This window comes from Xenopus laevis, chromosome 4L (assembly GCF_017654675.1).
Source record: "Xenopus laevis strain J_2021 chromosome 4L, Xenopus_laevis_v10.1, whole genome shotgun sequence".
Lineage (NCBI taxonomy): Eukaryota > Metazoa > Chordata > Amphibia > Anura > Pipidae > Xenopus > Xenopus laevis.
Genome location: NC_054377.1, coordinates 119656858 through 119671842, shown reverse-complemented (window position 1 = coordinate 119671842; position 14985 = coordinate 119656858). Strand labels below are relative to the sequence as shown.

The 14985-nt window shown below is 38.7% G+C and overlaps 1 protein-coding gene across 11 annotated transcripts in view; it reads right to left on the bottom strand.

The window, feature by feature from the left end:
• Positions 1-14985, bottom strand: part of tnrc6b.L (trinucleotide repeat containing 6B L homeolog) — an 89850-nt gene that overhangs the window by 62138 nt on the left and 12727 nt on the right. For 6 of the 11 annotated variants that reach the window (XM_018258844.2, XM_018258845.2, XM_018258848.2 and 3 more), the window contains exon 1: positions 8155-8425. The exons of 4 other annotated variants lie outside the window; for them this stretch is intronic. In XM_018258844.2, the coding sequence (XP_018114333.1) occupies positions 8155-8363 (209 nt within the window). In that variant the 5' untranslated portion in view covers positions 8364-8425. Of the gene's footprint in view, positions 1-8154; positions 8426-14985 lie in introns of those variants that run through there. One more of the 11 variants, XM_041590724.1, reaches the window with a different exon arrangement.

The following is a 14985-nucleotide window of genomic DNA, read 5'->3' as shown; positions in this document are numbered from 1 at the left end:
TTGATAACGGTCAGCGCTGGCTGAAATCGCGCTGTTAGTGCTGAATCATCAGATACAAGTAGAATTCTACTGTTTCTACCTATATATCTGACGATTCAGCTCTACATGTGTGTATTGAAACAAAAGATATTTCCTGGAAAGATCGTAATCATAATATCTATGGCCACCTTAAGCCTCAGAGCAGTGGGCTGCCTGCCTATCATTGTCAGCACCCCAGTTGTTACCCATTTAAACCATCACCATCAACATAATAACTAGCATTTCTAGATTCCACACGACACATATTTTTACAAACCTTCCAAATTTAAACCAAAAAGTTGCCCATACATGGAAAGATTCTCTCTGATCAAAGAATTCAACCCGTAAGCCAACAAATGCATCATACATGGGGCCCTTGCTGACCCCTAAGGGGAAGACCTCATCCACGGCCTCCAATGTCATTATCTAACTATGAGGTTGGGAAGGCCATCATTTTGGCCCCACTCAGTGTCGCTGGATAGGTCTCATCATGATGGAGATTCACAAGTAAGCAGCTTATGCAGCAGAAATGAGATACCTACAGGGATATTGTGCCCTGTCACCCTAACTAATAAGGTCAGCTGACACTGCACTTGGCACCAGGTCACTAAGCACAATATTCACAAAAGTGCTAAAGAAACATTTACATTTACAAAAGAATATTCTGTCGATTTAGATACAAAGGGGAGGAAAGCACAAATCAGCATTAAAGGGGTTGTTCACCTTCCAACACTTTTTCAGCTCAGTTGATTTCAGATAGCTGACCAGAAAAAAAACCTTTTTCCAAATGCTTTTCATTTACTATGTGTGACTTTTTTTCTAATATTGAAGAGTAAAGTTTCATTTTTCACCTTCTATAGCACCTTGAGGGGGTGTCACCGACCCTGCAAACTGTACTAAATTGATACATTTAGTTGATACAGAATTCCTGAGTTTCATTAAAGGCCGCTGATAGAATTGATACAATATTTGCTAATACTCCAGAGATGCTGCTGAAATGTATCAACTAAATGTTGCAAAATTTTAACAGAATCTGCACCTGAGTTAGTGAGTTGCCAGACAAACACCAGAGACAGGGACATTCAACTTTAAACTTAAATCTTTGAAAAACGGTAAAAAATAAAAAATGGAAAGTAATTGAAAAAAGTCTATTTCTGGTGAACAATCTGAAAACAATTGAACGGAAAAAATGTGCCTAGGCTACTCTTTCTCCAAAACATATCTGACTAAAGCCCAAGAAGTGGGCACCCTTGTGTGTAGGTGCAGGTACAGATCTGTATTTGCACTGCAGGGTAATAGAACATTAAAATTAAATAACTGCAGCTGCTCCGAGAAGAGAATATTTCTTAAGTAGGTTAAAACCTTACACATCATGGCCTAAAGCAGATTTCATATGCTGGCATCCAGATCTACCTCCAACAGCAAAAGATGCCACTTATAAGTAGTGATGGCAAGTCTATACTTAAAAGAACAGTAACATCAAAAAATTAAAGTGTTTAAAAGGAATGACAACAAAATGTACTGTTGTCCTGCAATGGTAAAACTGATGTGTTTGCTTCGAAAACACTACTATAGTTTATATAAACAAGCTGCTGTGTGGCCATGGGGGCAGCCATTCAAGCACAGGTGACATGGTAGATAGTTCTGAAGAATCCCACTGTACCAATACAGAGCTGGTACATCTGTTATCTGCTGTGTATCGTGTGCCTTTTTTCACATTTGAATGGCTGCCCCCATGTCTACACAGCAGCTTGTTTATTTAAACTATTGTAGAGTTTCTGAAGCAAATACCAGTGCAGGGCAACACTACATTATGAAGCAATTATTATAAAACACTTTCAGTTTTTGGTGTTGATGTTCCTTTAAATTTCTAACAGTATGAATGGAATATGCAGAGCATCTTCTTTAAATGGAAAGGCCTCTCATGCCATATGATTCAGAGGCCTATACTGGGCTGCTTACCATTCCATGTTTAATTCTCTTGCAGGCAGAGTAAGACATCTGCCTGCAAGAGGGAAACTTCTAGAGCACAATATTTCTCATGGATCTGGGTAAATGACTATAGTCTTGGTGCGGCACCCTACAATTGAAGATCAACCTGTGGCTAAGAAAACCCATTCTCTCAGCAACAAGATAATTTAGACTCCTGATTTTGCACCCAATAACACATTTGAGCTAATTAAGACCCTGACACATACTCGATCCCTCTATAAATATGAAGGTACCCACCATATAAATTGTATATCCAGCGACATTATACACATTTTCATATTCATGCATATATTTTTCAGCTCTTCTTGTTTTGTGACAGGTTTGTCTATGATAAAGCAGCATACACAGTGTTACAGGCGTGGATTTTAAAACACAATTTCTTTGAAGCATAAAGCAAATTGACATGGAAGTTAATAGAATGGTTATGACTTTCAAGGAATATCCATATGAACTGGCAATTGTATATAAATGTAAATGGGTGTTCCAAAGTGAACTATCCCCCCTACCCATTTGGTAGACACGGTAGTGGGTATGTGTTAGAAACATGTTTTTCATGAAATGGATCAGCAAATGCTGATCCTGAGGGATTTGTTTCTTTTTCCTTAACATTAAATACTATTCAAGTGTTATACGGCTTATTGAAGAGTACAAGAAAGAATATGCTTTAAAATGCATACATGTTCCACTAGAACAACGCAGAAGGAAATGAAGCGTTTTTTTTTACACTTTGCCGAAAAACAGAAAGATCTTAAAGGAGAAGTAAAGGCTTTGTACACTTGGGGGTGCCAAATGTTAGGCACCCCCTAGTGATTATATTGACTTACCAGAAACCCTGGGCCGGTGCTCCTATCAGCAGAAAACTGCACCGGCCCGGTGTTATACCACGGAGTACCATGAAGCGATCCTCTTCCGTCTTCCTCTTTTCTTCGTGCGGCTGCGCATGCGCAGTAGAATGAAAAGCAGAACTTTAACTAAAAAGTTGGCTATTTCGTTCAACTGCACATGCGTTTGCCCTGGGAAATTTGAAGAAAGAAGACGCTGGAAGAGGATCGCTCCATGGTGCTCACTAGTAAAACTCCTGAGCCGGTGCCATTTTTTTTCTGATAGGAGCAGTTTGGAATTTAAATGGTTAACTGGATGCCACTTAGTGCAGCAAACATTTAGTGGTTTGAATGGCACTGAAAATTTAAAATGAGTGTGCATGAATAAAAAAAAGGTAATAAATGAGCAATAACGATTATATACTTGGCACATAAATAATCAGCTTTGTTTTGTCTTTGGTTGCCAGATAAGCAAACAGCGTTTTAAAATTTGAGAAAGGAAGTCAAGCAGTTCAAAACCACACAAAATTTGTGATGTAGACAACTGCAAGTGCCTTCATCACAAAGAGGTTTCACCTTATTACCATAATGTGGCATAGCTTTAAGTTTAGTAGTGAAGTATGGCAGGGCTGTTTTTGCAAGGGTGGACAAAGAATTCAACATACCACACACTGAGGAGCGAGATCAGATTATACAAAGATTAAATATTATTACACAAAATCAGTGAAGTCCCTGAGCAACCGTGTGACCAAATTAAAAAGGACAAGACCCTCCAGCTTTGCCTTTCTTGTCCACCACATAACACTAATTTATTAATATAGAACCACTTTGTCTTTATGAATACCTACTTAAGTGTATAGGTATATCCGAGACAAGGGGTAAGCTGCTCTATGTTCAAATATGAGCAGCAGTTAGTGAAAACCTTGCAAAAAAAATTCTTACTTTTTTTAAATAAAATCCATATGGTGAAACTTTCTCTTAACTTATAACTTTATCTCTAATTGGCATCCTGCAATTGATTTTCTTCTTAGTTTAGTCTGTAGGTTCCAGACCTCCTCCCATCCACTCTGTAGTCTGCAGGATATCCTCAATGGAGGACCTGACAGAATTAGTCATCCTACTGACCTTTAAAGCAATGCTTAAATCCCAACTGCCAAAGCACAAGATGCCTAAAGCTTAGATTTGTGTTCTATTTCATGCAGAATTCTAAACATTCAAACCCCAAGAAGGCAATGCAAACCCATTGCCAGCCCACCTACTTTAATATCCACTACATGCATTTTTCCTTTAATAAATACATGTGAAATCTAAAATTTCTAGATCCACTGCATTAAGAGTAGAGACTGGTGGAAGTAGTTCTGATTAACATCTACTACTTATTAGGCTTTTTCTGCAATAATAATTAAACTTGACTATATTATATTTGTTTTATGCAACAGAAGCAATATATAATAGTAACAAACTGACATAAATTGGGAAGATTCTACTACCATCAGGAAATAAATTATTTGTCAACGGGTGAAGATGAGCACTCATTTAATTTAATGGGGCTCATTTATCAACATAGGCCATATCTGATCCTGGGCAGAAACCACAGCAAACAATCAAAATGTTTTCTACCTGTTGCTGTCTAAGTAATGCTAATCACTTATTGGTTGCTATGGTTTACTGCCAAGGTGCAGATGTACAGATGTGCCACAATTCCTATGTATGTACTTGTATTTATGTTGCTTTCTAAGGTTATTACATGTATAGGACCTGTTATCCGGAATGCTCGGGACCAGAGTTTTTCAGGATAACGGATCTTCCCATAATTTGAATTGTCGTACTTCATACATTAAATAAACCCAATTGCTTCCAATATGGATTCATTTTATATTAGCTTTGATCAAGTTCAAGGTATTGTTTAATTATTACAGAAAAAAAAAAGAAATAATTTTTTAAAAATTGGATTATTTTGATAAAATGGAGTCTGTGGGAGATGGCCTTTCTGTAATTCAGAGCTCCCTAGATAACAGGTTTCTGGATATTGACCCCGTACTGGGCTTGATCATACCTAGTGAATGTCCCACCTCCTCCTCTGACCCTCTTCTTCCTCTGGCCATGCCATGCTATTTTATACATGGCCCCGTTGCCCTCAGGCTGAAAAAGACCGCTCTCCACATAATTCTGCAAAAGCCTATACAAGACAATGTGATCTGGAATATGATTATAAAGAATTGTGTAAGAGAAGTTTTTTCACCTATTTTTAACATGGCCCTAAGCATGGATGGATGAGAAATGCTTTATTCATTTAGAAAACTCATTGCTGTAAAAAAAAAACCAAAAAAAACCCTTTATTCAGTATGACTTTCATCTGGCATTACTCAAAGGTTTCCTCAATAACCAGCTGCCATAAGGAGTTTTTAAGATAGAGCACCTACGTTTTCCATGCTGTAAAACAGAACTGTTTTCACTGCACCCCCATATTGTAATCTAAGAACAAACTGACTATGTCTAGTACAGTGCTAGTCCTCTAGTTGAGTCAATAGAAAAAGCATTCGTCTAGGCACCTACTGGAACCTCAATGGCTGCCCCCATGGCTATAGAGTAGTTTATTAACATAAACAAACAAATTATATTATGGATATGTTAGCATGGAAGCTTTTTTAGCTCTTTGTATTTCCCCATGTGATTGATCCCAGTCACTTAAAAAAAAAAAAAATAAACATTTTCAGGACTTATTACCTGTATAGAATATATAAAATATTTAAATGCAAACAAATACTTATGGTTGTGAAGCAACTGCCCGTTAAATGCACATAGCAATATATTAACCTGAGAAGTACAGTCATGAAAATAGCATGGCACTACCATCACCACAGCATGTATGCCGCAGCCTGTTTAATAAACTGCATTCGTAAACCACTTTACACAGACACGTGTTTATAAGAAGAAAACAAATGCAGCCTCAGCATATATTATGGATGGCAAGCATATGGTTTCCAGCAATGTTGGAGAGCTGCAAGTGTAAGGATGCTGGGAATTGTAGTCCAAACAAGTTGGAAGGCCATGAGTGACTTTCCTACAACAGATCACTAAGCTCAGAAAAATAAAAGCACAGCACAAAATCAATAAAACATATACTGTATGTTCAAACTCACCTAGAACTTCAGCACAGGCCATAAAACATACAAGTAACTGTGTTCTGGACCTTAAGGGTAAGGTCACACTGGGAGATTCGGGGAGATTTAATTGCCCGGCGACTAAATCTCCCTGAACTGCTTTCCCCTGCCTTCCGCCTGCTAGAATGAAAAATCGCCAGCAGCATGGCACTCGCGGCGCTTAGTTTTCTGAAGTCACCCGAAGTTGCCTCATGAGGAAACTTCGGACGACTTCGGAAAACGAAGCGCCGCGAGTGCCATGCTGCTGGCGATTTTTCATCTAGTAAGGTCACACTGGGAGATTCGGGGAGATTTAGTCGCCCGGCGAATAAATCTCCCCGAACTGCTTTCCCCTGCCTTCCGCCTGCTAGAATGAAAAATCGCCAGCAGCATGGCACTCGCGGCGCTTCGTTTTCCGAAGTCTTTCGAAGTGCGGCATGGCACTCACAGCGCTTCGTTTTCTGAAGTCACCCGAAGTTGCCTCATGAGGAAACTTCGGACGACTTTGGAAAACGAAGCGCTGCGAGTGCCATGCTGCTGGCGATTTAGTTGCCCCAGAGAAGAGGCGATTAGTCACCAGGCGACTAAATCTCCCCGAATCTCCCAGTGTGACCTTACCCTAATAAAATATTCCTTTACACTGCTTGCCAAACAGGGCAAATATAGCATGGGTAGGGACAGGATTGCCTGATCCTCCCCCCTACAACCCTCTTCTAATTGTATAGAAGGGTAATTAGGGGGTGGATCTTTAGTCGCATACAAATACAAAATAGAGGTGGCAACTTGCAGGCAACAAAACACAAGGTTGCCCTCAGAGTCTGTGTGATGAGGCCGCCTCATTGTTGTGCCAATACAACGTGTGGTGGTTCTAGAAGCATTCTTACTCATCACAACCTTTATCCATGACCAGATTATCCTGCACTTTCAAACAGATGGGCAACCAAATGTCCAAGGGTAAGAGCCACATTGTTGGCACGCAAAATGAAAATGAACAACAAGCACACAGCAAATCCACCAGACTGCAGCACAATCCACACAGTCACACCAGCAGAATCTAAACAAAAAATTTTAAAAATTTCCTTATACTTTATATGAACCCATAGATTATTTATGATGTTTAGAAATAGACAGAAAAAGAAATTATCTATATATCTATATACATACATATACACACAGCTTTAAGCTGTATACGTGCTTAGAAAGCATATGGGCCTTTACTGCAAACATATTTCTCTCTTTTTAATATATATATATATATATATATATATATATATATATATATATATATATATATATATATATATATATATATATCTTACTACTAATATAAAATATAATACCAAAACTTCAGAGTAAAAGCAAATACTGCAGATGGCTGCAGTTTGCACATATACAGTAGATTATACGCATTCAGCCTTGGGAAAAAAAAAAACATACCCCCAGCCCCCACTACTCGCCCTCCCTTCTCCTCCTCCCCCTCCCTTCCTTCCTTCTCTCTCTCTCTCTGTCTCCCCTCCTGTTAGGCCTTAGTGGCTTTAAAAATGCAAATCCAAAAATCGCCAGTGCGGATTTTAGACTAAAATAAATAAATAAATCACCAGAATAAAATTAAAAACAAAAAAAAGGCTGCATGTGAAATCCACGAGGCACAAAAAAAAATAAACAAATAGAATGAGGTCAGTGGATGCAGTGAAAAAGATGTATATATTTTATATAAAATCAAATCATCTCTATAAAACGCGCACTGCATATTTTGGCAGATCATAGCATAGAAAAAGTCTTGAGTAAATGCTGGTTTGTTTGAATTGTAAATTATGCATCGCATATGCTACTCAACTCAGAAAAAAAACATTTTTATATATTAAAAAATAAAAATGTATTTATACACACAGATATCCCCACAAGCGAGGCCAAGAATAATTCCCTGTAGTAAAACAAACTGCCCCTTTGCATTAAGGTGTACTGGCAGCAAATATAAAGGGAATATGTTGCCCGTGACAAATGTACACAGCAGAGTAGATAGGAAAGCAAACAGAAATGAGAACTATAGAGAAATGCAGAGAAAGAGAGAGATCAGATGTACACAGAGTGTTTGTATGCAGGGAGACACACATGCTACAGATTCTAACAGACAGAACGGCTGAGGATGCAAGGGACACAAATAATAAAACAGTACTGACCTTATAAAGTGCAACTGTGCTATAATCCAGCGATTTGAGGCATACAAGGTAAATCCAGTACAAAAAAAATGAACGCAAGTACACAAAATAAAAATAGGCAAAAATGCAATACACAATAATAAATTCCACACACGCTTTTTTATAGATTTCTGTTTTTTCCTCTCTAAAGGGAAATGTGCATAAACGAGAGACTGGCAGCCATTTTGCATTGAACGTTCTCTCTGCTCTCTCCTCCCTCTCGCTCTCTCTCTCCCTCTCTGAAGGAAGCTGCTTTTTTTGTGACCTTCAAATAGAGGCAGATCATGTGACCAACCCAATCTGTCAATCAGAAATGCCAGAGGGAGGGGCGGGCCCAGGCAGTTAAAGAGCTAGTCCCAGAGCTGTCACTGCTGGGGGGGAGACACACACAGTACTCACTCTGAGTGTTTGTTTTGTTTTTTAAAGGGACAGTAAGTCTTTAAGTCATATTACGAATTATCCAGTGATGTCTATTGACATATTTTAGCAGTGGAAGTTAAGTTACTTTTTTCCCCAGCAAAATATCCAGTGTTGGGGAAGCTGCATAGACTGCAATATACAAGATATCATTCTCAGAGAGCCAATTCTCTCTGCAGTCAGAGTAACACAGCCAGCCTTCTCTAATGGAAGCTTTACAATATACATCTGAGAGCAGGACAACACACCCTCTTACATAATAGCAACCTGTTCTCAAGTGTCCTGCATGTATATTATTATTCCTATAATGACTTAGTCAGAACAAGCATCAAACGTCCCTCTAATTATTTCACATAAAACCTGGAAATCCAGAAAGAAAACGAGTACAATGGCTTTACAAGTCCAAAGGTACAGAATGCGGTCACAGATATAGCTCTAAACCAGCATGTATCAACATGAGAGCTAGACAGAGGATGCTGGGAGTGGTAGTTCACAAAAAAAGTATCAGAAACAAGTAGAAACATATAATAAATGGATTGAATGCATATATTTTATGTATATGTGCATAAGTTCATGGGTTTACATATGTGCAAATGATTCAAGCTCTGGCTGTAGCAAAATAAAGGCTTCAGGCAGCAGAACATTTAATTGTATTGAATGCCTTCCAGATTAGGCAATGGTTACCAAACGTTGGGGGCTATGACAAATAAGTGCTCTCATATTTCTGAGATAAAGGGTAACTTATCCTGCAAGAGTGATATGGCCTTCCTGCCATAAAGCAAGACTGGACTTCTAGCTTTCAGTACCCCGAGTGACCAGGTTGTCCAATGCTGTAACTTTTTACAGCAAATATAAGTCTGTGGGGCTCATTAACATCACAAAATTAGCCAGTATCTAGTTTTAAGTTACTTTCCAAAAGCCTCTCAGCTTATCAGGGGATCACAAAATGACCCCTGAAGATGTTTTGACTGACAAGCTCGAACAAGTGAGAGTTGCAGCCTCAGCATTCAGCAGACTACTCAATACAGCATGTGCTACACAACAGAAAAACAGATGGAAGGCCATAACTAGGGATCCTGAAAAATGGAGGCTGCACACCAGCCCTGGTTTAAGGGAAATTGAGACAATAACCACAAGTAATGCAACAGACTTGTACCATAACATGAACAATATGCATCAGTAGTTTAGATTTTACTTGCCCTTTAAATAGAGATCCCCCCCTAAATTACAATTAGATTCAACCAGTTAGATAAAAAGGCTCCTGTGTACCAGGAATCTCTTCCAATACAACCTAAAGAGTTTAATATGTCCCTAGAGCATCTAGAACAGCTAGAATTGCTATCAACAAAACCATCCCTATTTGCCTCCTCCACCTGATGAAGGGTATTGTAGAACCTCAGAGTTAAGACTGTCTGTGAGCGTGCCTTTTGCTAAACCAGAGACATGGCTTTCACGGAGTGCCACTGCAAGAAAACCCATACAGAGTGGGTGTATTTCTATTTATTATTATTATTAGTGTACAATTGGCGACTGTTTGGAAAAACCTTGGGTCTAATTTACCTGAAGTTTTTTGCTAAACTACACCAGCGCCATCGACAAAAGCAACCAAATGAGATTGCTGCTTTTGTTTTCTAATTTTTAGTAGACTAAACAAAGTTAAATGCAGATTGGCTGCTGTTGTAATTTAGCAGCTATTAAAGGAAAACTATACCCCGTGAACAATGTAGGTCACTATAAAAAGATATTGCATAAAACAGCTCATATGTAAAACCCTGCTTCATGTAAATAAACTATTTTCATAATAACGGTGCACACAAACAAACCATACATGTTAGGTCACTTGAACCAATTAACAGACAGATTTATGTCTTTTGCTTCCACACTTCTTCCTGTTACAGTTAGAGCTGCAGTATTTCTGGTCAGGTGATCTCTGAGGCAGCACACAGACCATCACAAAATGGTGGTTCAAGGCAAGAGATGTAAAAGGGCAATATTTACTTAAATATATATTCCAGTTTGGTAAGATTCTTTAATATGACACTTCGTTTAATATAAACTGTTGCTTAAGTATTCGTTTTGGGCGTATAGTTTTCCTTTAAAGAACACCTCATCTGTGAGTGGATACAATAGCTTGGCTCCTGAATACACTACCAACAATTCTCATGGATGTGTCACTCATTCTTGTTAAGTGATGTTATCTGCTGTAACTTTATAATGACACTATAATAATAATGTTCACTTAATTCCATCAGATGGAGCACAGTGCCAGCGGTATGTCTGCCTGCATTACAAACACTATCACTATAAAGCTCTAAAGCCCTTGTATTCTGGGGATTTGCACAGAAACCAGTGCAATTAGCATCAGAATTTAATAATCAGTCCTGTAGCATCAGCTTATATTACAGGCCAACCTCATTTTCTGCTTGATAATTAGTTACAACCCCTAAGTTTAGCTTCTCAACAGCTGCTCAGAGCCCACTGAGCATGTGAGTGTCGCAGACACTTTCCAAGATGGTGACCCCCTGTGACAAGTTTGTAGTCCATTGCTGCTATTGACAAGCTGAAACTTTAGGCTGGTGCAATAAGAGCAGTATATTAAAATATGGCATTTTTAGCCATATTAATTTTGAATGCATGCCAGCAGTTATGCAAATCTCAAACGATCTGCACAAGTATCACATGCAACAGTATCTGTTTTGATGCATTGAAAGCAACTGCAGAGAACACAACTGAGTGGAAGCAATTTTGATGCAAAAGGGAGCAAAATGCCCCACTAGCAATGTGAAGCCACTGAGAGCACTTAGCACAATGCACTGTGGATGTAAATGAGGCTTATAATTTTATAAATGATAAATGGCCATAAGAACTACCACTTAGTAGTACATAGAACAATCGAAAAATAATGTGACAAACATGGAAATATGATGATGTACTATTCAAGTACGAAAATTAAAACAAAGGTTGTATTGGTTGCTTCTGACAGTTCCACTGGCGCAATTTATTATCTCAGTTAGTGCATTAGGCCCTAAGTGTACTTTTCAATGTAACAATGTGTAGTAGACAACCTCTTCCTGTAGCAGCTGGGGAAGCTTTAACTAAACACTTCAAGGAGGCCAACACAGGATAATAAAGCACAGAAACATGCCTCATTGTAGAAGCCTGCTCAAGCAGTGAACACACTTCTGGTTTTCTATTTGATAATGTGGTATAAACTGTTCTATTCTACACCACCTTTATGCACAGGGAGAAATGAAGCAAAGTATTAAAGGGGTTGCTCACCTTCCAAACACTTTTTCAGTTAAGTTGGTTTCAGATTGTTCTCAATAAATAAAGCATTTTTTCAATTACACCGGTTTTCCAAAATCTAAGTTTCCTGTCTCTGGAGTTTCTGGCAGCTCAGTAATTCAGGCGCAATTCTGAACTGTTACAATTTTGCAACATTTAGTTGATCCATTTCTCAGCAGCATCTCTGTAGTATAAGCAACTATTGTATCAGTTCTAACAGCTGCCTGCAATGAAACCCAGAGATTCTGCTCAGCAGGACAAATAAGAAATGTATCAGCTAAATGTATTAATTTAGAACAGTTAAAGGGGAACGCCACAAAAACATAACTTAAGCTTTTTGAAAAGTAAACATAATTTCAAGCAACTTTGCAGACTTTTTATGATTTTTAATGGTTTCTGACAGTTCTAAGATTAGCCCCCTGCTATTCTGCTGATCTGTCTGACTACTTTGCTGAGTTGGCTGACTACTGTTATTTTGTATCAACAGCAATCTGTCCTTAGCCTCCGTCCTCCAAACCCCACAATTCCCTGCACATGTGATTTCAATAAGGAAAGGAACATCACAGCGCAATGCATTGTGGGTTATGTAGTTCATGCATGCTGTCTGTAAGCTGTGCAGAAGTTGTTACCTTTTTGTAACATCAGTGTTTAGTCCCTCCTTCCCTGCCAGGATTTCAAATGATGCAGAAAGAGAACTGTTCACCAGCTGGATTAGAAAATGGCATTCATTCATACTTTTGAAAGAAACAGGTTACTGTGATGGGTATATTAGGGGTTTCTGTGTTATGTGGGCCTCTTTATCAAATTTTGGTTTGGAAGTCGCAGTTGCCCTTTAAAGTGTGGCGACCCCTCCGCCCCTGATCTGCTTTAAAAGGTTGAAAATTAGACAAACTTCAATATGAGAAAAACGGTCACACACAGAAAAAGTAATTGGAAAAAGTCTTTATTTCTGGTGAATTATATGAAACCAAATGAACTGGGAAAAAAAGTGTTGCAGAGTCAGCGCAGCAGAGCTCATGGTTGCCATCTTCTGGTGCTTCGGTAATCTTCGGATTTTCTTCCTTCCCTTCTGCAATTTTCAGCACTTTTGGCGCATGCACAGTTGTCACGAAGACTGCTCTAACTGCGCATGGCCCGATACATCCCTCACTTCTCGAAGAAGACCAAAGAAGAGAAGATGGCGCCTGTGAGCTCTGCTGACTCTGCAACGAGGGGTAATTACAGGATTAGGGTAATTTACAGGTGTTAACACCTGTGCGGGGGGGGGTGAGCAGGGAGGTGGGACTATGTAGGGTAGGGGGGTTGAATTCTCCCTTAAGAGGCCCTTCGCACTACAATGAAGGGGATACAAAAAGTTGGATTGAGGACTGCATCAATGGGCAGATGAGGTCCTCAATCTGACAGAAAATCAAGCCTCCTCAATCAAGATTGCCAGTTTTTTGGCCAGATATCAATCAGGAAAGCCTGTTGGAGGGCCCCATACAAGTGCAGATAAGATGGCAAATTGGTATAAAGGACCCGAATTGGCAGCTTAAATCTGCCCCTGTATGGCCACCTTAAGGTTTGTGGCCTCCAATTGTGATTAAGTTTCAGAAAAGAACTTTCAAGAAGACAACCAGCTGGATGAAAGTCCAAAACAAGCATGTACATATGTTGCAGGATAGATGTAAATTTGGGTTGTGTGTGAATGAGTGTGTGAATGCATAAGGTTGGCAGATGGCTACCCACAAACTATTCATTTGAAACAATTTGATTACACAAAGCATTACCTGAACACAAGCTTTGTGAGAAATGAGTGCACAGATTATAGTACACAGAATATTCATTCATATCCATGTTACATTCACTAATGATGTTAGCAGGTAATACTTTCATTATACAATACCATTTTATGGACTAAAACCCTAACCAAAACAAGATCAATCAAGAATATCACATTAAGACAAAAACATTATAGGGGTTATGTAATTAAAGGCACTAAGTTTGCCCGGGGGCAGTAACCTATAGCAACCAATCAGCAGGTAGAATTGCCTGGTCACATGTTTAAAAGCAAACATCTTATTGGTTGCTACTAGTTACTGCTCCTGGCCAAACTTAGTGCCTTTTATTACATGTGGGGGTTAATACTGTAGCAGCTGATCCTCTACAGTTATTTCAAATAGTGCAATTTGTCTGTTGCTTCCTGTAATAATGAATGACATTTATCTGTAAGAAGGGCACATGGGAGAGATTATCCTAATCAGGTGCTAATCCCTCCTGCCTGCCATGATCACTGGCAATTCCTAGTTATGGACTGGGATTTGCAGCAATTCTTTGCTTTTTGTGAGAAAGCTCTCAGGACAAATCAAACACAAAAGTAACATTACCGTAGTCACTTACAGACTAATTGTGCCTTTTGTGCTGCAGTGCGTTTGTTGCAACACTCAGGGGCTAAACATCCTATAGATTAATCTGGACTGGAACATTTGTATATTGCAGACAGTTGCATATTATTCTATTTTATGCAGAAATTGTGTGTGTGTGTATATATATATATATATATATATATATATATATATATATATATATATATATATATATATATATAATTTGTACAAAATTTTTTTTATAAGAAATAGCAGCATTACTTTAATCCACTGAAAGGCTGTAACAGATACACAGAATGATAGACCCCCTTCAAAGAGAGGACTCAACAGCATGCATGGAGCTTACACCACACGTGCGATCATTCAGACAGCACATGCTGCAGCTTACAGAATTGTGGGGTGTTTTTTTATGTTTGGTTTTTTTTTTTTATAAGATTGCACTTTAAGAGTTAAATAGATTTTTAGAAAAGCAATTTCTATAATGATGTCCATTTAAACTTACAAACCGAATCCCAACAAGAAAACCAATGCAAGCCTAGGTTTCCCTTTGTATTAATTATGATTGATTTGGCTGTAATTGTGCCTGTAGCAGGAAGAGGCAGAAGCTTGTACTAATCAGTACAACATGTTGTTCCCAACCAACAGGCACTGTATATGCTAACAGGGCAGACAGTACAAGAGTTTGAGCATCAGTAGAAAATATGTAATTGTATCTATAAATGCATGTTTACCCAGGTAACCTAGA